The 27,999-nt window shown below is 37.6% G+C and overlaps 1 protein-coding gene across 2 annotated transcripts in view; it reads right to left on the bottom strand.

Moving 5' to 3' along the window:
• Positions 1-25,590, bottom strand: part of LOC127433364 (solute carrier family 12 member 2-like) — a 113,507-nt gene extending 87,917 nt beyond the window's left edge. The window contains exon 1 of one of the 2 annotated variants that reach the window (XM_051685194.1): positions 24,447-25,590. In XM_051685194.1, the coding sequence (XP_051541154.1) occupies positions 24,447-24,956 (510 nt within the window). In that variant the 5' untranslated portion in view covers positions 24,957-25,590. The remainder of the gene's footprint in view (positions 1-24,446) is intronic. The other variant, XM_051685193.1, reaches the window with a different exon arrangement.
• Between the last annotated feature and the right edge of the window lie 2,409 nt (positions 25,591-27,999).

Genomic DNA, 27,999 nt, shown 5'->3' with positions numbered 1-27,999 from the left:
AGTAGCTCTGTGAAACTTTTGTCAAGATCTATGAACCATGTTAGTTTGTTTTGGGGCTTCTTTTAATTGCAATGCAGTGCTGCGAGTAACAGTATGCAATTTCCTCACATTCTGCTTATGTTTCATTAAGTAATAAGTGAAAATGATCGCCCCAAAGTAACATGCATACAGGTGCATCTCAATAAATTAGAATGTCGTGGAAAACTTCATTTATTTCAGTAATTCAACTCAAATTGTGAAACTCGTGTATTAAATAAATTCAATGCACACAGACTGAAGTAGTTTAAGTCTTTGGTTCTTTTAATTGTGATGATTTTGGCTCACATTTAACAAAAACCCACCAATTCACTATCTCAACAAATTAGAATATGGTGACATGCCAATCAGCTAATCAACTCAAAACACCTGCAAAGGTTTCCTGAGCCTTCAAAATGGTCTCTCAGTTTGGTTCACTAGGCTACACAATCATGGGGAAGACTGCTGATCTGACAGTTGTCCAGAAGACAATCATTGACACCCTTCACAAGGAGGGTAAGCCACAAACATTCATTGCCAAATAAGCTTATGTTTTGTATTTCATTTGGAAACCAAGGTCCTAGAGTCTGGAGGAAGGGTGGAGAAGCTCATAGCCCAAGTTGCTTGAAGTCCAGTGTTAAGTTTCCACAGTCTGTGTTGATTTGGGGTGCAATGTCATCTGCTGGTGTTGGTCCATTGTGTTTTTTGAAAACCAAAGTCACTGCACCCGTTTACCAAGAAATTTTGGAGCACTTCATGCTTCCTTCTGCTGACCAGCTTTTTAAAGATGCTGATTTCATTTTCCAGCAGTATTTGGCACCTGCCCACACTGCCAAAAGCACTAAAAGTTGGTTAAATGACCATGGTGTTGGTGTGCTTGACTGGCCAGCAAACTCACCAGACCTGAACCCCATAGAGAATCTATGGGGTATTGTCAAGAGGAAAATGAGAAACAAGAGACCAAAAAATGCAGATGAGCTGAAGGCCACTGTCAAAGAAACCTGGGCTTCCATACCACCTCAGCAGTGCCACAAACTGATCACCTCCATGCCACGCCAAATTGAGGCAGTAATTAAAGCAAAAAGGAGCCCCTACCAAGTATTGAGTACATATACAGTAAATTAACATACTTTCCAGAAGGCCAACAATTCACTAAAAATGTTTTTTTTTATTGGTCTTGTGATGTATTCTAATTTTTTGAGATAGTGAATTGGTGGGTTTTTGTTAAATGTGAGCCAAAATCATCACAATTAAAAGAACCAAAGACTTAAACTACTTCAGTCTGTGTGCACTGAATTTATTTAATACACAAGTTTCACAATTTGAGTTGAATTACTGAAATGAACTTTTCCACGACATTCTAATTTATTGAGATGCACCTGTACATGTTCATCACGTTTCGTTCATTGCCTCATGAAACAAACAGAATATGTGAAATGGAATGTCGTTATTATAGCAGATGATCCCGAATTAAAACCAGACCTAAAACAACATAAGGTGCAGAGATGTTAAAATAATCCTCACAGAGCGACATGAGCTTGTCTTTCACTCACACAGACACGTTGTGCGTGCACACGTACAATGTCTTTGGGGCTGCCCGAGTCTCTGCCTAAAGGAAAGACGCTGCAGGCAGTCAAGAGATTTAAACAAGCATTATAAGAAAAAAAAAAAGTAGAATAAAGTAGTCTCTATCAGATGATAATAACTTCAGACTAATGTGTAAAGACAGGCTGAATGCTGGGTAAAGTCTTCACCTTCTGCTGGTGGTGGAGTGTGTAAATGTGAATGAACGAGTACGGTGAGCTCATCTCATTCAACAAACGGCTCATTGTTGCTGATGTGCTGCGGTCCGATCACAACTGAAACTGAGAACCATTGAAAAGCCCACAGCAAACCAGAGTGGCCCATCTCAGCTCATTCACCACACCAGAACTCATTCACAAGAGAAAAAAAAACACATGAAGGATTACATTTCTTTTAGAGAGCTCTTAAACACCTGAGTAGGAAAGAATGTGTCATTTTCAGAAAATGACAAACTCGGTTTAACAACAAAATGCCTTCATCACTGTCTGACCAGAAGAACTGCAGTCACATGGAAAACACACATGTAGAAAAAGCAGAAAAACAACTCCAATCCTGTGCAACAAGTCATATATAATAACTACTCAAACAGTTCAGGGTTTCCACTCCTTTTAACAAAGGAATTCCCATGACTTTTCCAGTTATTGGTGATTACAGGATAATTATTTTTTTTTATTTTTTATAATTTGATAGCCCAGGGATGTCCAAACTATGGCCTGCGGATCATCTGCGGCCCATCAACTATTCTGATGCGGCCAATGAGAGATTTTGAAAATAGAACATAATTTGGCCCGCTATTAGAAATGATATGAATTCATATTCTGAACACTGGGTGTCGCGATCACATACAGCCACATTTTACAGCACATTTGTCTCCACTAGTGCGTTCTCTTTAGTTGCCACCAGATTTACTCCTCCAGATTTCCACACAAAAAGAATGATGCATATGTTATAGGTCTGGTATCAGGTTAGATACTTTGCTCATGTACTCGTTCTTGATAAAATGTCCCGATACCACGCATCAAACAGCTGCGTTGTGCTGCACCGAGTTTGAGGATATAATTCACAGGGGAATTTGTGTTTATGAGGGCATTTTTCTAAACATAAAAATGTACTGTGTCATTCTTTTATTCAAAACATATTTTATGTGATAGTGTGTAATGCTACTCTTAAGGTAGAATTTTAAGAACTATACCAGATGGTATAAATAAAAAAACCAGAAACCAGTAGGGCTGGGTATTGATACGGATTTCCCGATTCGATTCCCATTCAAAAGGTCTCGATTCGATTCGTATGGGTACTTTTTTGCTTCAGTGTCCATTTTGCTTACATATAAAATAAATTCTCTCTCATTTATAAAGGAAATTCCCTCTTAATTATAAAGGAACCTTCTAGGCAACTCTTCTAGGTACAATTTGGAAGTATACATTTTGTAAATTAGTTTTTCATCAAATTGGTCACATTTTAGCTTTTGAAAAATGTTCAAATTCAGTCTATTCCACCAATGAATGTCTTGAAATTGCATATATTATGTTGCATATACATTTTGTGTTACATATTGTTTCCTTGCATAATTTCTACCATTTACATTGTATTTACATTGATATGTAGAACATGTGCTTAATCGGTTCTGTCTCTTTAAGACTAGCGGCGTCAGCCAGTGAGCGCATATAACAAGAGAAGACGTGGTTTCTTTAGCGCATCAATGTGTGATTAGAATCAAATGTTTCTTTTTTGTTGTTGTTGTTTTTAATTACCAACTGACTGTAAAGAAGAGAAACGCTATTAAAAGAGACATTATTCAAATGACAAATGGATCCGTGGATCTCATCTTTGGACACAGAACCAGTTAAAACAAACTTTTCCTCTCAACATGCAGTGAAAGGACCTCTGTGCTCAGAACATCTCCACTTTACTACTCAAATCGCTGCTGAGTGAAATCTGAACATTTACTAGCCAGTGGCTAATCGCAGACATTTTTATTCACATAGCGTGAGATTTGGTTGCACATGCGAGTGATTTACTTGCATTATAGAGGGTTTCCACAGAGTGAAAGATCGATCTTGGGATTTAAGAATCGATATCGAGATCGGTCAAAAGAAGATCACGATGCATCGGAAAATCGATATTTTTCCCCAGCCCTAGAAACCAGGGCATTGTTTGCCCCCACATTTTGAACTTTAGGGCATTTTTGTGTCACTTTTGGGGGCATTTTTGCCCCGAGCCCCCCTTAATTTCTGACCCTACATCACTGTTCTATTACAAGCATTCTTGGTGAGAGAAATATCCTTTTAACACAAAATATAATTAAAACTGTTAAAGGGGAATTCAGTAGCTCTCTAGCTAGTGTTAGCATTGCTCTTCTTCGTGTACTTCAAGTACCGATACGACAGTGGTGTTAGACGTTGTACTGCCATCTATCAACATGGATCAGCATGATCGTCTCTGCTGCCCCTGTCAGCTCTGGAATAACATTTGCATCTGGAAAATGTCAGAGTTTGGAGGTCATTTCTAAAGTTATTTATTACTACTATAATATAATTGCTTTGTCTAAAAACAAGCATCAGAAATCAAGCGAAAAGGACAGATTATTATTGTCTTTAACTTAACATGCTATTTCTAAAGACAGTTGTTAGTAATGGACTGAAAACTGTCCATTACGAACATACGTTGATTTTAAAAAGTTTGAGGGAAACTTGTATGAGTTTTTTGTAAATTCCACTGATAGTATTTTAGAGTGATCCAAACAATTAATAATGTCTTACCTGTCCAACAGAAAAGAAGCAACATCAGCATCACTCAAGTTTTTCTCCGTCATCAAATCTTTCCACCTTGTGTATGCCGTACCGATGTTTACTCTAGCTTTTTTTTGCCTTTGCCGGTCTTTGTCCTCTTGTTTCAGACCTTTTTTGCTTCTTCGGAAGAACAGCTACTGAATCTCCCATTGTCTCCACTGCTAAAGTATGATAATAAGTATGTTCCATTGTGTTCTTTTCACTCTTCATATCACCAAACAACACTGCGCTAAGCATAGCCAAGGGTATCTACACAGGCGGCAGCCAATGAGCGCGAGGATTCTCTTCTTCGACGTTTAGTGAAACACGGCGGGTCATGTCATTTCAACATGGTGAAACACATTGAAGGGGGTGACCCGCACCATGTAGAATCAAAAAAACGTTTTATAGAAAACTATTTCTCATGTGAGTGTACACCATTCAGATCACTCTTCACAAAAACACAATTCATTTGTTAATGTGTGAAACTTTTTCAATTAGCCCCAAATTACTGAATGCACCTTTACACATACAAAATAAAGATGATGCAATAGTGGTATCTAGCCTTTTTTTTTTTTTTTTATTATTATATTATTATTATTATTATTATTACTACTATTATTACAATGGTGCAGCCCGTGACACCTTATTTCTTTTTGCATCTGGCCCCCAGTAGACACCCTTGGTCTAGTCAAAATAATATTTTAGAGCAGAATATAATCAGAAAAATGTATATTTTGGATTATAAGTCAATGACTTTAAAGGAATAGTTCACCCAAAATGGTAATTCGTCTCTCATCATGTACTAACTCCTATACCATCTCGAGCTCTTATGACTTTCTTCTGCAGATACACAATTGAAGATTTTTTTATGGAGATATGATGTGAACATATCCATACAATGCAAGTCAATGGGGTCCAACACCTTCAAGCTCCAAAAAGCGCATAAAGGCAGCATAAAAGTAATCCATACTACTCCAGTGGTTTAATCCATTTCTTCTGAAGCAATACAATCAGTTTTTGGACCCCATTGTCTTGCATTGTATGGACACTGTTTTATAACTGTTTTTAACGCATTATATTTCCTTCAAAATATCTTTGTGTTTTGCAGAAGAAAAAAGTCGAGTTTGAGATGACATAAGAGAGTAAATAATGAGAGAATTTTCATTTTTGGGTGAAATATTCCTTTTTTCATATGCATTATGCTTACATGTCATGTCAAATGTCTGGTGAGTAAAGAAAAGCCACATGTAAATGTGCGGTTCATGTGGACTGGCTGCAGGTATGCTGTGTAGCTGCAGCGTATTTAAAGCCAGTGATCTGACAGATGTGTGACATCACTGATGATGTCGCCTGCAGTGACAGCCATCAAACGGACTGAATCACCACATATGACAGACACCATACAGAGAGACACACAGTGTGTTTGCTACTTTCACAACCACACACACATACATTTTTACTACTCAATCTACATGAGGACATAACATAGACTTCTGTTGTTTGTTTAATAAAGCTAATTATAATGGCAACAGAATAACTCAAAGCCAAACCCTACTTTAACAACATTTACTTAATGAATTATTTCTCTCTTTAAAGAATGTCCCAAAGGAAGGTTTTAAACTCCCTGCAAAAAGCCTGTGTAAAACATCATAAAATGGAACAGCACACACACACTCATTTATTCATTTAAACACTGGCTGCAGGTGTGTGTCAGTGGGAATCTTCCCTTCATGTCTAGATGATGCTGAAGATACACGATGTACTCAGGGGAGGGGCGTTACTATGGCGATGAGACACAGAACGTGGCGTCGGGGGATGAGCTAGCTTTCTTCGGTTGCCCGGCCCTGATCACTTTCAAACACCCAGCTTATTGAGCACACAACACTACTGACATATTGAGATGAACTCACAATCAACTCAAAATGAGAACACCTTCAACAAGATGTTGTTGAGTGAAACCAATGGACTGAATGTGAAAAAGTCACAAATGTTCATACACACACACAATTCTGGACAGCTCACACCCAAAACCTCCCGATTCACAAAGAAGCTTCATGATGGCAGTACAAGGTGTTCATCTGGTGTTGATGTGTCTCTAGTTGAAGACCACTGCTGTTGTCGTTGTAACATGAGGACGACTGGGAGACTTTCACATGTGGCCAATTTCACCACTGACTTCTTTCTTTAATGTGTCAGTTTCACAGCTCATTCCTGGACAGAACACAGTTTTCTTCAAACATTCCACCGTCTCATGATTGAAAAGCCACAGACATGTTTGGAGTTTAGAGCCAACATCTTATCCAGATTTTCCAAACTGAAAATATCTAGTCTTTCATGGAAGAGACACTTCTGCCCAACACAGCAGTTGATGTTCATCAAAAACATGTTCTGGAGAAGATTACAAGTTTGACAAGTTGGTGGGTTGCTTAAACACCTAGTTGAATAATCTGTCTTTAGGTGCAGTCACACTACACTTCGAGCCCCATTCACTCAATTTCAAACACATCTGAACATGTGAAAGTGGAAACACAAGCTGATGAGAAGAAATTTTGCATTCCACTGCACACAAAAGTTCAAGTTTGGTTAGCTGTGACCTCCTAATTTGGAAGACACATGACCAAAAGAAGTTGGAAACGTCACACAATGACCTCTTGGCTAAACAAATAAAAAGAAAAAACAAACACTTTCTAATGCAAATTTTCATTCATCTTTCATCTAAATGTTAACTTTTCTTTACAAAAAAACAACTTACTACTCAGAATAAATAAATGCTTTTGATTTGCAATAATAATGTGAATGCACCCTTTTGCTGGAAATTAAATGACATACTGTATGGTGTTGAACATTGATTTGTTTAATGCTTCCATCATCCAAACCTGATCTATGTTAGCAAGCTAGATGACAGCACCCTAATAAAAATTTAATTTGCAACAAAAAAAAAATCAAAGAAAATAAAACACATTTACATGATCAACAGACTTAGCACTGGCCCCGACGGGACAAGTGACGGTTCCATCAACTGGCCCCAAACTCGCTCGCACTGACCCCTTGCCAGTGGGCCATCCTTATTGTTGAGCTCTGATTTATGATTTATGATTTGGGCTACTTCTAAACAGCATTTTTTGCACCCTTGAAGGGCACTGCGCAAAGGGACACCACTCGACAGGTCATTCCAAACGAAGGTGAGCAACTGAATCCCTTCACAAAGGGCCATTTCACAAGGTCATTAGTGAAGAGTTCATTCACACAGTAATAACATGCTCAGGTTGACATAATATCCTGTCCGATGCAGACTGTTCGTTTGTTGCGACAGCCTCTTTAAGAACTCCCTTTATTAGGGATGTCAAAACTATCTGCACTTCTGTTGAAAGTCGATCCTAAAATAAAAAGAGATTTAACAATACTAATGTCTCTTCAGCACCAGTAGTAGAGTACCGACTCAATACAGCACCTGCACGCGGTCTGAAACATGGATACACAAATTTGACATCTGTGGAAAAAACTGGTGCACAAGCCTTCACTACATTTTCAAAAGAAAGACTCTTTAACTAGCCGTGTTAAATTGAATAAATTGCTAAATATATTACTATTGTATAGTTCAAATTTAATATCCACTATAACACAAATAATATTATTACATTTAAGCAATATCTCACGAGCAAGTGCTGTTATATAGAATAAAACTTTTCAATGTTTTCATGTATACTGCGACACAATAATTTGACAAAATATAAGACCAATGTTGTGTTTTAGATTATGCTGTGAGGATCTTTACAGAAACACTGTAAAAACAAATTGCAATGGAATGTAGAAAAGTACTCGTTTTATAAATTCATTTGATTAGACACCATTTTGATGATAAAACTATTACATTTTAAAACATGGAATAAAACGGAATCAAAACAGATTTCACAGGGCCCTACTTAAAAAGAAAAAAGAAAAAGAGAAAATGAAGCAATGTTTCCTTAATTGAGAACCACTTGAAGGAAACATGCCATTGTTTTTTATAGGTTTCATTTGTGGTGATATCCACATCGGTATCTACAATAGTGAAATTTTACAGGTATTGGTCCCGACTACTGAATGTTTGGTATCGCGGCAACCCTACCCTGAATAATTTGACTGGTTTTGGGTTCACTTGGCCCAAAAGAGCTAAACTGAACACAGGACTGTTGAGAAATTTTTAAAAGTTTTACTATTTTAACTAGGAATGGCCATTTTTTGGCAATTCTGTAGTCGAGTACTCTAACCCACTAAAATGAGTAATCGATTACTCATAAATTAAAATGTCAATGAAAAATGTCAGGTACAGCATGTACGTTAAAATGTATATTTTGTTTTATTCACAAAAGTTACCAAAACAGTTTAAAATAAACTTCAACAAACTATGCTTTTCTTATAAAATTTAATAATAATAATTTCCACTCACCCTCAGCTTAAAAACATAGAAACCAATATTGATGCCACGAGGGTAATGCACAGATATAAACTCTGAGTCTACATAAAATCCATCACATTTTTATTATTTCACATGTAATTGTTAAAAAAAAAACAAGCAGTGAAAGTTGGCATTTTATAAAAAATATGCTCTGCCCGTGTTCAGATTTTTAACACACATACTGGTCTGATAAGCAGAGTTTCTCGTACCGCTTCGCAGTATCTTTCCACCATAAAAGCAGATCCTCGTCCGTTGGACTGCATGACTCCAACAAGAAATTAAAACCAATAAAGTACAATTCAATAAGAATCAAAATTGTACAAGTATTGCCAAACTTGGCTTTGCTTGAAAGCACACAAAAATGCCATCATATCTCTTCCTCTCATCCAACACCTTGACAACACACATCCACAGCGCCCCTCAGTGAACTCAACTGTAGGTGCGAGATTCAGAAGGAAAGGAAAATTCTGTGTTGCTCATGGCAGGCAAATGCACAAAAGGAAAATAAATGAGCGATTTTAGAGTAGTGTTTTTAATAGTCGACTATCTGGTGCAGAACGATTACTCGGTTGGTCGTGCACATCCCTATTTAACTTGATGTAACAACTGAAATGCAACACACGAGGTGTGATGTTCCAAAAACAAGATGTGATGCAATGGCCGAACATGACATTCTTACTGTGTGCGGCTGTAGCGGTGGTGCTTTAAAAGAGATTTTTACCATGCAAACTTTTAACAGTTAAAGCTCAGCTCTCTAATTAAAACACCACCACTAAAAATATTACAAATAAAATAACATTTCAGAAGAAAAAAAATCCAGATAAAACAAATTGACCTCTGTAATCAACTAATCAGTTGTTGAATGACTGTCATGACCCATCCATCCATAAACATTCTTTACTGTAGGCTATAAAGATAGGCGTGATACTCCAATAACAAACACAAGGTTAAGGCTACACAGAGATGACTATTCTGAAATGTATGTTGTGCTCCAAGAACCGCACTTTTGTCTTTCTGTTTGTCTATCTGTATGCATCAGTATTTCCGCTCCGGCACACCACAGTAAATAAATGAGCCCTGTCAGTGTTTCTTCATCGCTGGTCAATATCACACGGCCACATGAAGCACTCATCGAGCAATGGTCACACACTGTACACGTGCAGTGATGCACACTGTCAAGATGAAATAAAAGAATAATTATTCAGTGTAAGTGACAAACACAGAACCGTACTCAAGCAATACTGCCTCTGTTCACACAAGCGCTGGCAATACTTACGTGTTCGTTTGACAGCTGTAAAACAAACTTGTTGGCTCACACATCAATATCGGTTTCAAGTCACTCCAGCAGCCAATAAAACACACTTTCCATTCACTCATGGATTTTGCTGTACAGTAGCTTCCTCTGTGTAACTTTAATAGGAAAAAGGTTCGATCTGAATGCATGACGACTTGACTAGTGTCGCTTTACGTAACAAACACTGAGCTCAACACAACAAATTGACTTTCAGAACACAAGTACTCAACGCTGAACTGATATAAACTAAAACACAATTACCGTCCACTTTTCACTAAATGAATCTCGATTTCGGAGACGTGGTGAGTTTCTGGATGCAGTTACGGAAGATTAATTGATGATCATTAATGGACAAAGTAAATAACTTTGTTATACACATATAAAGAGTAACATTATAAACAGCTGCACAGATGTATTTATATAGATTTATATGTGTGATAGTAACGCAGAACATACAGGAAACTAACAGCACAACATCTGTGAAGATCACACACAATTTTTTTATACCTACTTCAATTAACCTTAAAACACATGCGTCAAAAATTGCACTGCTATCTGCTTTTTGACTATCATTTTTACATGAACATGATCTGCCATTCCAGGTACTCCTCAATCAAGGTGTCTTTGACCATGTGAACTGACTTTAACAATTAGTTGGTTTTTGTTTGTTTTTTGTTAATTAAGAAACTTTGTATCAGTTTTCTAGAATACATATACTGTATTGATCATATACAACCCACATAGCATACGTTTACTATTGTATTCAATGCATTTAACACTTCAAAAATCACTCTTTTAATACAATGTTTTTCAAGTTTTAATAGAAAGTACACAGCCTTTTTTACACTGTCACCCAAAAGTTCCATTTCATTTTCAATGGGTGTGAAACTCTTCAGAATTTAATCAAATATATATCAACCATTTAAAAATGTAAATTCTTAATATAATTACTACAGTTAATTTTCCTAGAAAAAATAAGTAATTTTATAAAGAATAAGCATTTACACACAACCTGGGTCTTTTTCGACCCACATACACATTTTAGGGTTAAAACATTAAACAAGTGCATGTACTACAGATATACAGTATATTGTATGGATGGGCACGAGTACTTAAGTACTCGGATGTGGCAGCAATGATCGATCATGAAAACGATGACTGATAGGGATCACGCATGATGTGACTTTTACTTAATTTGAAATTCAGTGACAATTCCCTGACATCTAAACACAAACGTGTCAAAGAGGGAGCTTATTTTTGATTTTGAGATTGATTACGTTGTGATTTTGAGGGGTACATTGATTAGAGAGACGTCTCATAGCAAACAAACTGATACGACACTGAAATGCTATTGTTACTATAATCAAAAGAGAGTGTAATTAACCGTGTTTTGAACACCTGTCTCTGCAAAATGTTTGAATGTTTGTCACTGACTGTAAACCTCCCTGCCCTGGGTGCCGACTTGTTGTAATGTTATGTAACACACACCTGCATCTCGTCGAAACGGGAGCTGAAGATTTCCGCACGACTTCCCAAGTTAGAAATCCGACAGTGTCATTCCGTTGCACTTTCCCCAGTTGAAAGTTGGAAATTCCGACTCTTCGAGTTGAACGGAACACTTCATGAATCACAGCAACAACAATACGGAGCATCGCAGCTTTTCCCACAGGAGCGAACACTTGGACACACACACACGGCGTGTGGCAGTGGACTCAACGCGTTGAAGCGGGCGAGTGTTACAAACAGCTAGACAGAGCACAGCTAAAAGGAACAGAATGCAGTGTCTTCAAACATGAACTTAACACGCATATCAAAAACTCAATGGTTATGGCGTCTCCTGTTAAGCCAACTGCGATTTGAAAATAGACGGTTCAGACAGTCATTAAAAAGTCTGGTGCGCACTTACTAAGATTACTACGGTAACCTGAAGGAAGAACAGACAGATGCACATTGTGCCCATTCTTTCATAGAGTTGGGCAGCGAACCTTCACTTAATGACAAAATATAATGCATTATATTTTGATTATGCAATCTTTTGTACATTTTGTAACATTTTATTTTATAACAGTCTATAATAATGAATAGACGATACACTGGAACAACAAGATGCAATGCAGCAGCCAAAGACGTTTCTCAGACATGTTATTATATATACCGTTATGAACATCCCACTGCCCCTTGAGTTCTCGAGTAGACAAAATGACCAAAATGCCCATCCCTAGTATATAGTGAGAGATATATCAGTTTGCATACATAACTGATGGGTCTGCATAATGTTTTATGTATATGTGTGTATATAACATTATATATATATATATATATTTATTAGGGCTAGGAAATGTAATGCATTGATTATGCAAATATTTAACGTAATAATTAATTACCACTATAAATAATTAATTAAAATATTAATGCAATTAATGCACTATCCATTTTTTCCCCACATCGTGTGATTTGAAGGAGGTACACACTTGACTCAACTGAACATCTTAGCAAAGAAACTGATTGTGTGGAGCAGTGCATGCTTATTCATTAGGTGCAACGCATGTCCCGGGCATAATAAAATATTTTTTGACATTTTAAACTCCAGCATTCAATACAGTATGTTTAATATCTGTATGTATAGTGTCTAATAATGCATTGGAAATGTACACTTAAGTTTATCTTAAAAGTTTTAAGTTTAAAGCTTGACATGAATTAAACCTGCCTATTTAATTTTATTATAAAAAATAAAAAAAGAAGTCCACTGGAAAACACCAAAAGATTTTGCCAGACTTTTAATTGCAGCATGCAAATTTTCTATCGAATTGAGGTCAGGGCTTTGTGATGGCCACTCCAATACCTTGACTTTGTTGTCCTTAAGCCATTTTGCCACAACTTTGGAGGTATGTTTGGGGTCATTGTCCATTTGGAAGACCCATTTGTGACCGAGCTTTAACTTTCTGGCTGATGTCTTGAGATGTTGCTTCAATGTATCCACATTATTTTCCTTCCTCATGATGCCAGCTATTTTGTGAAGTGCACCAATCCCTCCTGCAGCAAAAGACCCTCACAACATGATGTTGCCACCCCCATGATTCACAGTTAGGATGGTGTTCTTCGGCTTGCAAGCCTCACCCTTTTTCCTCAAAATGATGGTCATTATGGCCAAACAGTTCATTTTTTGTTACATCAGACCAGAGGACATTTCTCCAAAAAGTAAGATATTTGTCCCCATGTGCACTTGCAAATTGTATTCTGGCTTTTTTTAATGGCGGTTTTGGAGCAGTGGCTTCTTCCTGGGCTGTTCTCACTGCTACCATCAGGCAGGCGGTATCGCAGCATCAGGACCCGCACCAGCCGACTCCATGATAGCTTCTTCCCCCAAGCAATCAGACTTTTGAACTCTTGATCGTTTACAATACATACATCAGCACTGCACTTTATTACTCTTACTCTTATATCTCACACCGGACTGTCATAAATTATATTATTATTATATTATATTCTCTCTTAACAACTTACTATCAACCGACAGCCTGAATGTCAGTACACTACAATACAACCTACTGTAAATTCTATATATACTACTATATATACTTTACATATTTTTTATTTTTATTGAATAATGTGTATCTATATTGTGTGTATTGTATACTGTACAGTGTATGTTATTATTTGTATATTAGACTTTAAATTATGCTGTGTTAATTTGATGTTATTGTAAATTGGTATATGTCTCATCACTGTCACGACTTCTATGTTGAACGGAACTGCACCCAAGAATTTCAGACACCATTGCACTTGTGTATATGGCTGTGTGACAATAAAGTGATTTGATTTGATTTGATTTTCCTTGCTGGTCAGCCTTTCAGGTTATGTCGATATAGGACTCGATTTTACTGTGGATATAGATACTTGTCTACCTGTTTCCTCCAGCATCTTCACAAGGTAATTTGCTGTTGTCCCATGGTGTTTATACTTGTGTACTACTGTTTGTACAAATTAACGTGGTACCTTTAGGCATTTGGATATTGCTCCCGAGGAAGAACTAGACTTGTGGAGGTCCACAAATTTTTTTCTGAGGTCTTGGCTGATTTCTTATGATGTCAAGCAAAGAGGCACTGAGTTTAAAGGTAGGCCTTAAAATACAGCCACAGGCTAATTGGAGTCAATTGGTGGTGTACCTATCAGAAGCTAACTGGCTAACTACCTAAAGGCTTGACATTATTTTCTGGAATTTTCCAAGCTGCTTAAAGGCACAGTTAATTCTGACCCACTGGAATTGTGATATAGTCAATTGAAAGTAGTGCCCGACCGATTTATCAGCCTTTCACAGATATACTGTTTCGGCATCGGTATATATGTTTTCCGATATGCGCAGATATAAAAACTTTTTTCGGAAACATAATGCAGAAAACAATGCTTGGGTGATTCAGAATTTAAGTCATAACGTAGTTTGTCCAGCAGAGCGCGTTCCAACTCCATTGTTTACAGAGCTGAGCTGACGGTGGTTCTGCTGCAACCAGTAAGTTGCTAACTAGTTTGTGAAATAAATACTGGAAATTTAATAAACAATGACTCCATTTTCCCTTTTCAATATAACTAATATAACGTTAACCCTGTCCCCGACAACCATGTCACTCATGTCTGTTTGCTGTTAGCCAGCTATAGTTTGTCAGTGCAATCAGTAATGTAGCAGATTGAAAGGTAAGCAGAGCATCATGTACTTTTAGCCATGACCTTTCTTGTGTAATGAAATAATCTCCTCTATTAGCTTTTGAGACAGCTTATTTTTAAAAAAAATTCTGCATAGAAATACATTTTTGCTTACAACGCTAAACTTACATATTAAAACTTAAGTGCCATTGCAGATTGATGACTTAGTTTTGTTTTAAAACAATTACTTGTGTAGCCTTACATATTTAAGAAACAGCTACATGCAATAGGGGTTGAATAATTATAACATGGCTGTATTTAAAAAAAAATCCTGCTATTTACAAATATTAGGTTATATATTCACACTATGACTTTGAATGTGTCACTCAACTGATATAGATGTAAAGTTTAAAAATTCTGGGTCATCAGAAAAACGTACCTTTATAAATCCTTACTGTCTTGTTGGGGGGGGGGGGTGAATAATTTCGATTGCAACTGTGTAATATATATACATATATATTAGGGGGTGTAACGTTCGAATTTCTCAAGGTTCGGTTAGTATCATGGTTTAAGGGCCACAGTTTCGGTACGGTTAAGTATTTGCTTTGTTCCAAAAAAACAAAAAAAAAGATATATATATATATATATATATATTTCTGCCAAATCCAAAGAATAATATATTGATAAACACTTCAACAGGATTGCCCTTAAATTACAATCATACTGTTTTAACATTTGTAGTAAAATCATAGTAACCACAATATAAACATGGTTACTGTGATATTACAATATATAGTAACTACAGTATTACTTTTATAAAACCATGGTTAATTGTATCAAAACCATGATTTCTGCTTAGAAAACTATGGTGACAGCAGTCATGGTTACTACAATATTAATATAGTAAAACCATGGTTAATTTTTGTCAAGGTCCTTAAAAAAAAAAAAAAAAACATTCTCTAATGACTAAATCAACATTTTAACTTTATACCTACACTAATACGCTACATGCATCAACATAAAGTGCCCTTCAAACTCATCTCAACATATTCAATATTCAGAAGCTGTATATCACTATAGAAGGAATAACCTTGCTATTAAAATGCATAGGAGAAGGGATTTTGTGATAATGCTGCTCGAGTATTTTAATAATACGTGGAAATCCCACATGAACACCCCAAGTTCTTTAGTTATTGTTTCATATCTGTTTGAATTAGCACTGAGTGCCTGCTTAAAAACGTAAGGGAGTGTGTGCAGTTTCAGCTCACCTGCGGCATTTTCCCTGGGTGATGTCGGCGTAAATGATTAATCATGTATCAATGTATTACTATAACAGCATCTTAATGCCATTAATCAAAGCGCATTATTGACGCTAGTGATAGATTACAGCCGCGCAAGGAAACAGGAAGAACTCACGTGCGCGTTTTAAATAAACCCTCACGCGCATTATTGACATATATTACCAGTATACAGCACTCGCGCTGAGCGATGTCGGCAAACAGTGCCTGTATTGTAAACATCTTTTGACCATTGCTGTTGTTATTGACTGCAAAAAGAAAATGTTTCCAGAAAGGAGAAACACAGTGGGCTTCTCTCTCAGCTAATCATTTTCTCCACTTGCCATTTTAATTCATTTTTAATTACTTAAATTAAAATTAATTAATTAAAATTTAATTAATTAATTTTAATTTTCAACTACACACAACGCCTGCAGAACAGTGATGTCATCAAGTTGACCCATGTGAAACACAGGTGGAGCGTATCCATTTACAGAGCCATACAGGTGCATTAGTGGAGGTTGTAACTGTGCCTGTCTGTTTGACGCTTTGTTTTCTTGGCCAAAACTTGTGCTCCAGATGCGTCATTAAACTTGAGGTGAACCGACCGCAGTGCCAATGCTTCCCGAACCGTGGGTGGCGAACCGTTCGGTTCATTTTTTTACCGAGAACAGTTACACCCCTATTTCTTTTTTTACAGAAATTCTCTCTAAAGCGCACAGATCTGCGGGAGTGTAATTGATGGCACGGGCAACACAGACAAACAGTCCGACTAAGCTGATCCACCAATCAGAACGTTCATTTCAGACGTGATTGAATATTTACTAACCAATCATATTTTCCGTTTCAGTAAGAGGCGGGACATTTCCAGCGTCTGATGCACAAGCATCCCTGGAGTAACCATAATGTTTAATTGAACTTATGCAATTAAACTTTGTGAAAATACTGCAAGTTATTGCACCCCTGCTAGTTTTTAATGCTCTTTTTTTTGTCGATGGTGCCTTTTTCTCGTGATATCAAATCATTTCAATTTATATTTCTTAATAGGAAAACAATTTCATTATACACAGAAAAGCACATTATAGTACACAAATAAAACAAATAACCATTAATTTTTATGTATGCTGTATATGGTAATACAAGATAATGTGTTAAAATGAACATTACTACACACATATTAGCTACAATGCTTAACAGTTTATTGTGTATTATGAATTAGTTTATTAGTTAGAGTAGTAATAAAGTATTAACAATTTTCATAGTAGCCTAATAAAAGGAAAATTCATGACACCTATTAATTTAAATACATATTTAACATCAAGTCACCATACCGTTGTTCTTAGCAGTGTACTCTACACCATGCCAGCAAGAAACTTACCCTGATATACATTTTGTAAGTTTATGTGGGACTATATTTACAACAGTAATTTTTTTAATGGATAAAATAATTCTTACACTTTTTACATATGTACTGTATATAAATGAAAACGAATTTTTCGTAGTAGTAACCATGGTTAATTGTTTGGTAACTATGGTTTAACTAAATACCATAGTTAAACTATAGTTACTGTAGTGAAACTATTGTTTACCATAACAAAAATTAACCAAACAGATAACTTTGTTTATGCTCCCAAATGTTAAAAAAAAGAATGACTTGAATTATTAGGGGGCCTGGGTAGCTCAGCAAGTAAAGACACTGACTATCATCCCTGGAGCTACAAGTTGGAATCCAGGGCATGCTGAGTGACTCCAGCCAGGTCTCCTAAGCAACCAATTGGCACGGTTGCTAGGGAGGGTAGAGTCACATGGGATAACCTCCTCGTGGTCGCTATAATGTGGTTCTCGCTCTCAGAGGGGCGCATGGTGAGTTGTGCGTGGATGCCGTGGAGAATGGCATGAGCCTCCACACACGCAAGTTCTCCACAGTAACGCACTCAACAAGTCACGTGATGTGTGGATTGATGGTCTCAGACCTCCGGCACCCGAATTGAAGTCACTACACCACCACGAGGACTTAAAGCGCACTGGGAATTGGGCATTCCAAATTGGGGAGAATTTTTATTTATTTATTTATTTATTTATTTATATATATATATATATATATATTATAATAAAAACTTGAATTATGACTAAAAATAATATTTTAAATTACCCATTTTATCCCAAGAAAAATCGCCAAAAAATCTATTTAATAGAAGTAGCGGTATCAACGATATTGGACCTGAAATTATTGGTATCGGATAGAAAAGAAAAGAAAGTGGTATCGCCCATCCCTATCTCACACTCTCCGCGCAAACCCGGCCCCACTCACTCAAGTTCTCCTGAAACTTGGGAGACAAAGCTCCAGTCCACACTGCCGAAGAAAACTCTGTCTCAATCAGCTCCCTATGTCGTGAATCAGTATATCGTGATGACCCAATCACCTGCGACACATTAACGAGCACGCACGTTCAAGCGCAGCTGTTATTGATCAGCACCATCACTGTAGAAATGACACTACCATTCATTTTCGTTGAAGATATTCAAACGTACAGTGTTATAGACCTTTTTAACACTCCGGGTTTTGGAACGCAGAAGTAAACGTTTGCAGGGTAAACTTCGACAGCAGTGAATGGGAGTGAATTGGAGATAACAGCAAATATTTTCACTTACCCATTTGCTCCAAAAACAAAAGAAAAAATCCACTATTACATTTGAATGACTTTCCAGAAGAAGAATAAAATAGAGAGCAGTGGATTAAGACAGTAAAGTGGGAGAAGATGCCAAATTTACTGTCACTCTCTCAGCAGCTGCAATAGAAACCTCATCGCAGCTGTGGTAATTCATTTTTTTAAACTAATTCCAGGGTAATATAACACAAAGAATAATGTTATAAACTTGCACTCAATATTTTTTACGCTGACAAGGCGGAAATGCATCACAGTCTGTGAAAAAGGTCTATTATAACAGATAAATGGCATAAAGAAAAATCTAAAAAGGAGTGTATTTAAAACCTTTTAAATATTTAAAAGACTGTTTGACTTTCATGGTAATTATGAAAGACATTACAAACAACATCTCTTTTTATACTTGTGCTCGTCATCTAATGACTTGAGACTTCAGAAGACACAAGGACGTTTCCGGTAAGGGATGCTCCCTGGTTTTTACAATGCATTGTGGGACTTTTTAGGGAGCAAACATAAACTGCAGTACAAGAGTGTGTTAAACTTCGTGCTGCTGCTGCAACCCCAGCCGCCAAGCCTTCGCAGTCCGAAAAGTCTTCTACACCGAAACAAAGCGCATTGCAAGCTTCATTTAACATCTCACATGTGGCTTTGACTTACAACTGAACATTTAGCCCACTTCGTAGAAAATACCGAGATATATATCGTGTATCACCATTCAGCCTAAAAATACCGAGATATGATTTTTGATCCATATCACCCAGCCCTATGTTCTATTATTTGTTTTTATTTATATAATGATTGCAAAGAGAACGACAAGTCTTTGTATGTGTACACACTAGATATGCACCGATATGAACATTTTTGGCTGATACCAAGTTTAACAAAAACCTATAGGCCGATACCGTTATTTTGCCATTGACTTTATTCACTGTTTTACTTTGGAATTATGCTTTAAAAATGTACAAAGAGGTACAAAAGCTTTTTAACTAACAAAAAATGATTTCCTTTGAACATGGATTGGATCTGTTGAGCACATAACAGGACAAACTTTTAAAGAGAGCCACAATAAAAGATGAATAAAAGATATAAAGAAACAAAAAATACCTGAATATGTTAACGTGATGATTGATATGAAAAGTTATTTGTACTTCTAAAAAACATTTTTGCACTTCAGTTTTTGCAGTTCAAAACAACATTTTACATGTATTTGCTAGAACATTACAAATATGTGCATTGTGAATTTGAATTCACAGGGTTTTTACAAAGTGTAGTACTAATTAATTATAAATACACCATGAATTCTTCATATCAGCGTTTATTTGTTTATACGTAACTGATATGCCGATGGTTTTAATTTGGTCAAGAATTGGCCGATAAATATCAGCAGCCAAAGTACACTCCATGAGACAAATTTCCCTTTGGGAACAATAAAGTGGATTTCATTTCAATTACAAGAGCATAATAAATACAGACATATCAATTATCCTAAAACAAGGCCATGATAAATGACAACACAATACTAGATTCAGACATTTTCAGAGATAAATGTGAGTGCTGTTTTCCAGTGTTGGAGACAGCCTAACAACTTTCTCAGTATTTGACACGGTGTGTGGATCCCTGTGATATTCTGCTCTTTAGATCTGACTGGATTTCCTTCCTCAATAGAAGTCTATGGGTTTCTTTTCAGATGAAAATGTTAAGTGCCATCTTTTATTAAAGTCACAGCACACACTTCTCGGCAACACACATGATTTGAGGGATCATTCATTTCTGGAGCACAAACACTCCAGGATTACTTAGACACCGAACATTTAATATTTAACGTTTTGATCAAATCATTGGGAGCAATAGGAAGTGATTCTTGGCAAACATCACTAAATATTATTACTGGCAGTTCTCAAAAACATTTGGAATTCTCTTAAGATTCATCTTCTACATTGTTCTGCGTTAGCCTGCATCTTGTGATTACAATTATTACTGCAAACGGAATCAAGTCCAATCTTTAAATGCACAAATCCACACTGTAAACCCTAATAAGTAAGCAGAACTTAATAGAACTTTCAGATTTAGATTTTGTACTACACATGCATGTTAATTGCTCTTAACTTGTAATACTGAGTAAGATAACTCGTACATTTTAAAGGGCACTCAACTTTAAATGTAACTCTTTGGCTGAACTTAAAATTACCATGTAAGGAGCAACTTAAATACTTCAAGTAGAGGGAACCTAACTAGCTAGTTTAGAGAATGCTAGCAGTCTGAATGCATGCTAATTGGAAAAACTATGCTAAGATTTGCATAGCATTTGCTCAGCGAGTAAAGCAATATACTGTGGTCGAACAACCTTAAATTGTACCTGTCCTCAACCTAAGCTCAAGCTATATAACACTTAATTTTAATATTTACTCTCCTTGTCGAGTGCATGCTGGGAAATAGAAATCCCCTGCCCAGTTTCAGTTAAATTTAAGTTCCTGTAAATTTAAAGAGACAAGTTCATTAAACTCAAAAAAATTAAAACACAGCCACACTAATACGTTTACATTTTCATTTGAAAACACATCGTTTTCTCAAAGTTTTTCAAAGCGAAAATGGAGCATTTTGAAATTGCTCTCCCAAGTGGATAAATTTGAGAACACCATCTTCGCGTTGTAGTGTGGACAGGGAAAATGATGATATCTGAAAACTATGATGTATTTGTTGTAATGTCCCTTAGAAAAAATCTAAACTAGTCGCAAACTTGCAGCAAATTTTCCACTCATTATTTTCACATGCAAATGAGCTTTTGATTCACTGCAATGTTTGCCAAATGTTTGCAGCTCTTCGCCAGTAGTGGTGAACCTCTGGCAAACTTTTGGCAACAATGGACAATTTGCCACAGGTTTGCTGCAAAGATCCTTTGCATGTGAAAATTAACGGTGGGGGATTTGCGGCAAATTTGCCATGAACTCTTGATTTCCATAAGGGGTGAGAGTCATGTGATCCATTCAAAGGGGATTTTGGAGCTTTCATATGCATCTATAACCTAGTTTCCATCCACTTTTCACGCTGTTTTGTTATCGACAAAGTGAAAATGCGTAAAAAAAATTTTTGCGAAATTTGCCGTCTTCTGCCCGTTTCCATTCAAATGGCCTTTTATCTATAAAAATGCTGTGTGTGATGACGTCATGCTTAAACACTTTGTTGCATAAGTTTTGGTTTATCACTAAATAAATCTGCCCTTAAGCCATTTCCATACAGTTTATCGCTAATTGTGTACCTTTCGCCTCCCAGATGTCCCTAATTTTTTCCTCCGAAGTTTTGGTAAAATGAGGAGAGTATTGAGATAATTCATTGAAATTAGCCAGCTTACTGTCATTTTAATTTCACAAATAAATGCAATCAGAAGACGAGGAATTGCAATCAAACGGGAGCTGTTGCCCTTCTGATAGGACTGTAATATTGGTCCTGATGTTGCGCCTATCGCAGGTTGCCACCGGTTCCGACCCGAAAGCCAATCATCATGGCCCTGTTCAAGCTGTAGTGGGGGAAACTTTCAGTCTTAGTATAAGGACCATCCATCAATGTGTATATGCTGAGTGCACAACTATTAAAGAAACATTGATGCTGTGTAATATCAGGGTTTACATATGATACATTCTTGATATTCAATAGGCTATTTTGAACAGTCATCTAATCTAAAGCATCGCCATCACAACTGCATTATGTCCTGCATATTTGTCCAGCAAATACATTTTAGTGTCATAATGCAATTTACATTTTCTGAAGAAGCTCAGCAAATGCGATCCGAGGTAAAAAGGGTTAGATTTAAAATATTTAAAAGTTTTTAAAATGTTCAAAAGCTTGTTTTCTGAAAGTGATCTCAGCATTGGACAGATAGTTCTGATAGTTTATAGTCTTGAAGTGTAGAAAATGTCATTCAGCTGATTTATTCATCTACAGAACAGGGTACGGCTAATTTAAGTTTGTGTAAATAAAGGGCAAGTATATAGGCCTAACAATATTTTTCGTTTGGTAATTTATTTTTTTAATGCTTTATTCATTCGGTAATTTATTTATACAGGGAATTTTGCCACCATTTTTTAAGTAAGCTGAACAATAATTTTATAGAATTGGGCTATATGTAAGTGTTTCAAAAAAGCACACTGAAGTTTTTCTCCTAGCATTGTGTATTTAGTTTTAATTTAAAACATCTTTGTGCACAGAAATGATACGTTTTTTATATTGTGGGATAATTCCGTGACTGCCGTCTATTATTTTGAATGGTGTGGAAAAGCAACTAAAATAAATAAACGGATGTCTACCATGATTAATTTAATCACAAACTGGCCATTCATTTGTTCTCCGTGCACTTGTCACTGTGCATGATACGAGATATGTGTTGGCACTCCTGGAAGTGTCATGATGCAGATGTGTTTGCAGTATCGGACCTGTGCACGTATGCCGTTAAGACCAATCAAAACAGTACGAGTAATGCTTCACGTACAATAAATTGGCTTTCAAGGATGTATACCCTGTCATCATGATTAACAGGCTAACAATTGGGGTAAACTCTGTCATGTGACACTATATTTTTGCATTAATGCAAGTGTTTCCAAACCAGTTTTTTTTTGTTTGTTTTTTTGCGATATTTGAAGTATCGACACAGAGTTTATGCGCTAGAGTTAAATGCAAATATGTCGACACTTGTGAAATTGTAGTGATAATTTGTGTTTCCATCAGCTATCTCAGTAAACTTTTTGATGCTCTGCACTTTTTGGCACAGAAACACCCTTGGATGGAAACGTAGTTTATGTTGATGAGCAACTTTTGGAAAACGCTTGAAAATAGCAGCTTGGACAAAGAACATTTAGAAAAAAATGGCAATTTCAAATCTGTCAGGATTAATGTGGATGTAGCCTTAGAAAAACAGTCAATTACACAATACATGTGTTGTTAAATAAGAAGCTCTGTCACTCAGTTTGGCTTTAATGCGTGGAAATTACTGTTAAAGTGGTTGTGCATCATAACTCAGAGGCTTTTCCCAAACTTGGCACTGACATTTGTTACTAACAAATTTAGATAAACTGCCAAATCATAATGGCCGGTGTCATGGTCAGAGAGCTGAATCAAAACACCTCTGGCTAAAACTGCTAACTAGTCCAGTGCCAGTTCACCGTGGTAAACACAGAGGGTCTGTATGCTCTGTACTCAACTAAACTACTGTTTAACATTTGTATGACTGTTATATCAACTTATTCAACAAAAAAATGCATGAACTATTGATGTAGGTAAAATCAACAATCATGTCTTCACTGCATGGGAGAACACACACACACACACATTGTGTAAGCATTAAACAGGAAACAGGACAGTGTGCTTTCACAACACACTGAACTACATGTACAATGATACAGTAAAGTGTGTGACGCTTTAGATAACACTTATCACACGCATCATGTCACACACCTGTCACAGTAACTCTCAGCACACAGGTCAGAGGTCATGATCGTCTGTACTGACTTATGAAACAACAAGCCAAATATTAAATATGTAGCCACAGCTGGATATTCTGTTTTGACTCACTGTCATGAACTTGATCACTGTGAGTGTACAGATGTGTGTTGAGAGATGATGCAACGATCAGACGGTCGGATGCTGAATGAAAACTGTGGTGCTGATGTTAAAAACAACACTGTAGTAATATGGTACATTTTAATTGTTAGTGTTGGCAGTGAAGTTCAGTACTGACCTATTAGTGTGCAATCATGTGTGTGCTTGTACCTTGTCGAGCTCGTCGTGCAGTTCGGACAGGGTGGGTCGGATGAGTTTCTCGCCCAGAGGCGCTGCGGTCTGCCGGTAGAAGTCGATGTTGGGCACCGCATCGATGGTGTTGTGACCGAAGGTGCGGAGGTAGTACGTGTTGGTGTGAGTGTCGTAGTGATGGTGCTGCTGGCCGCCGGTGGACGAGTGCAGGCTGCCCTCGCTCATCACCGTGTCCCCGTTCTGCGCGCTCTCCGCTGGCGCCGCGTCCGGACTAGAGGCCGCAAAGTTCACAACCCGAAACCGGCCTTTGGCTTCCTCTCCGGGGTCGTGCGGCGGGTCGGCGGGGAGGTCGGGCGGGGACGGGTAGGATGCGGGAGGAGCGTGACCGTCCCCGGCACACTCGGACACTAGATCCACCTGAAAGCGGCTCTGGCTCGGTGTGGGACCGGCGGGTTTGAGCGCGTCGGATTCGACTGGAGGGAGCAGCTCGCTCCGGGAGGCAGCAACTGACGGAGGTGACGCCAACATGACAAGCGAAGAGCCCTACTAAAACTGATACTGTCCACCGAAACTGCAGACAAGCCGATGGATCAGACAGGAATCGCCCGCACACTGACGCTGCTGCAGAAAGACAGAAATACCGCGCAGCACTTCCCTCCGAACCCGCAGCGTGCACATGCGGAGGCAAATGGAGAACAGCCGGGCGTTCGGACGGGAGTTTGAGATCTGACACACTCTCGGCTCTTTTAGCTCACAGGAACTCTAAAGATCCGGATGATCTCCGTGAATGGCGGTTTCCTCTGGTGATCTGAGCCTTGACGCTACCGCGACCTTGCCGCATCGCCTCCTCTCGTCCCCGCGAGTCTCGCTCCTTTATACGCGCACTGCAGCAGAACAGCGATGCTGGGCGGCATCGCGAGAGGAGATGCGCTCGCGAGATTTACTCTCCATCTCTCTGGAGATCTGGGTCGGTTGCAGCAGCTACCCTAGTTGTGGCGTAAATGGGCACTAAGTAACAATTTATGCACTACTAAATATTTGAGCATTGCACCATTAAACTTAGGTAGGACGTAACCCTACGTATAAACTAAATATTTACGGAATACTCCGACCAGGAGTAACGGTTGGAATAAAAAAGCACACTGATATTTGATGACATCAATGAACTCATGTTTTGCGTGACAGGCTTCAATCCTTTCGTCATATATGATGATGTTGACATGTACACTCGTTTACATTTACGAGAGAGAAAGAAAACCAGATTTCTGAAATGACATTTCAAGTTTAGTGGTAAATATGTAATTGAAATGTAACATGCTATGATTTAAAAAAGGGGGACAATTCGGATGTTATGTATTTTGACCATGGTGAATGTAGTAATGTGATGAACTATGGTATATCATACTCTGTTGAATATGTCTCAATGAAATTCTGATACGCAGGTAAGGTTGATCGTTTTTAATTGTCTTCTGTTACGAGTTCATTCTTTTCTACACTGTATACAGTAGATGACACTGTGGCATAAAAGTGAATTAAACAAACATGTATATAAACAATGACTGAATACAGGAACTATTGCATTTGACTCCACAGCACAGGGACACCTGCCCTTGGTCACACTCTTTACATCTCTCTTCTCACCCTCTTCTAAAATCCCTTCTCTTATCCTCTTTTCCTTCACCTTTACCTGGCACATTCCTAAAAGTAAGACGGTAGGCTACTAATTTGCTTACTGGCAAACTGGCAGGGGATTTTCAAAAGAAATGAGCTCACTTGACTACCATTTCCCTCAGCATTACAACTGAAATCAAATGAAACTCTTACACTATGTATTATATCAGGGACTGAAATTCATTTCTGAAGGGGGGATTGCCCCACTTAGATGCCTTATATTGTTGGCGATTTTTCCACTTTGTAGTCATGACACAAAGATATTCAATATTGTATAATAATAATAATAATAATAATAATTATTATTACACTATTTCACCTAACTGTTTCTATCAGTTATCTCATATGGACCTGTTTTTCTTAATTATACCTTTTATTTTGATAAACTCAAAATTTGCATTATGATGCTTCTTTTCAGTCACTTGTTTCCCAGCAAGGCACAATGTAATCTATGCTGTAATGTGCTGACTTACATCTATTGTCGTTCTTTGCAGATACTTATTATACATACAAATAGTGCCGCAAACCCCGCGACTTGATCAATACAGTTTCTATTATCCAAAATAACTTTTAATGTTTCAATGTATTTCACCCTAATCAGCCTCACATATGAAAAGCACTTATAGTTTCTCTCTTTCGATCCCTCAAACACACACACACACACACACTCAAACACGCACACACACTCACACACACACACTCAAACACGCACACACACGCACGCGCACACACACACGCACGCACACACGCACGCACACTCACACAAGCACACTCAAACACACGCGCGCACACACGCACACTCACACAAGCACACTCAAACACACGCACGCACACGCACGCACGCACACACGCACACTCACACAAGCACACTCAAACACGCACACACGCACGCACGCAAAATGACAAATGAGAACTTGAGTCACAAGGTACACGTGTGTGTGAAATCTTTTTTTTTCCTTTGTTAAAAAACGGTAGAAAAATGCAGTATTTCTTTATTTTACAGTTTTTTTCAACTGCTTACACACATTTTCAAAACTTTGCCTCTTTTTGTTCAAAACTTTACACACAAATCCAAGAATTGCAGACACAAAATGCAAAATGCCTCACATCTCTTGCAAAATGAAGCACTGCATTCAAAATATCACAAACACATCTCAAAAGCAAACATTTGTCTTACCTTGCAAACACCTTTGCCATAATATTCTATTTTTGGATATATCATTTACACACAGTTATTCAAAACCTAAAGCTCTTCTTTCATGAGCTCCTATGTACATTTCTGTACAAGATTGAAAGTAATTGGCTGAGAGATGTTGAAAAATGCATGGTAAATACGAAAGCAAGATTGAAACCAAACAATTGATTTTTTTACTGTAAACATTTGTGCTTGTGAATACAGTATTACACAGTACGAAAGAAATACATCAACCATGTGTAGTTGGACAGAAACCAAACATAATTTTGAAAAATGTGATTATTCCAAAGGAATAGTGTGTGTGTGTGTGTGTGTGTGTGTGTGTGTGTGTGTGTGTGTGTGAGTGATGGTTGGGTGTATCTAGGCTCCTTCTCTCCTCCGGGCTGGGTCCGGCCACAATACTTCATCCACATCACATGCTATGTTCTCTCTTACCAGACACCGTAGAAAGAACCTCCTTGTATGGCGTATCCAACCTTGGATGGAGGCAGCGTCAATGTCTCCACATGCCTCCTCCATTGCCTAGAGAAGTGTCATGTTAACGTAGGGATGACGATCATACACTTTTCAGCACCATGTGGAGAAAAATTCCTCAACAGGGTTTAGAAATGGTGAATATGGAGGCAGGTAGACAACAGAAAAATGGGGATGAGTAACAAACCAGTTTTGGACCTGATGGGCATGATGAAAGCAGACATTATCCCA

The sequence above is a fragment of the Myxocyprinus asiaticus genome, chromosome 43, assembly GCF_019703515.2.
Source record: "Myxocyprinus asiaticus isolate MX2 ecotype Aquarium Trade chromosome 43, UBuf_Myxa_2, whole genome shotgun sequence".
NCBI lineage: Eukaryota > Metazoa > Chordata > Actinopteri > Cypriniformes > Catostomidae > Myxocyprinus > Myxocyprinus asiaticus.
This window is presented reverse-complemented; position numbering and strand designations above follow the sequence as displayed.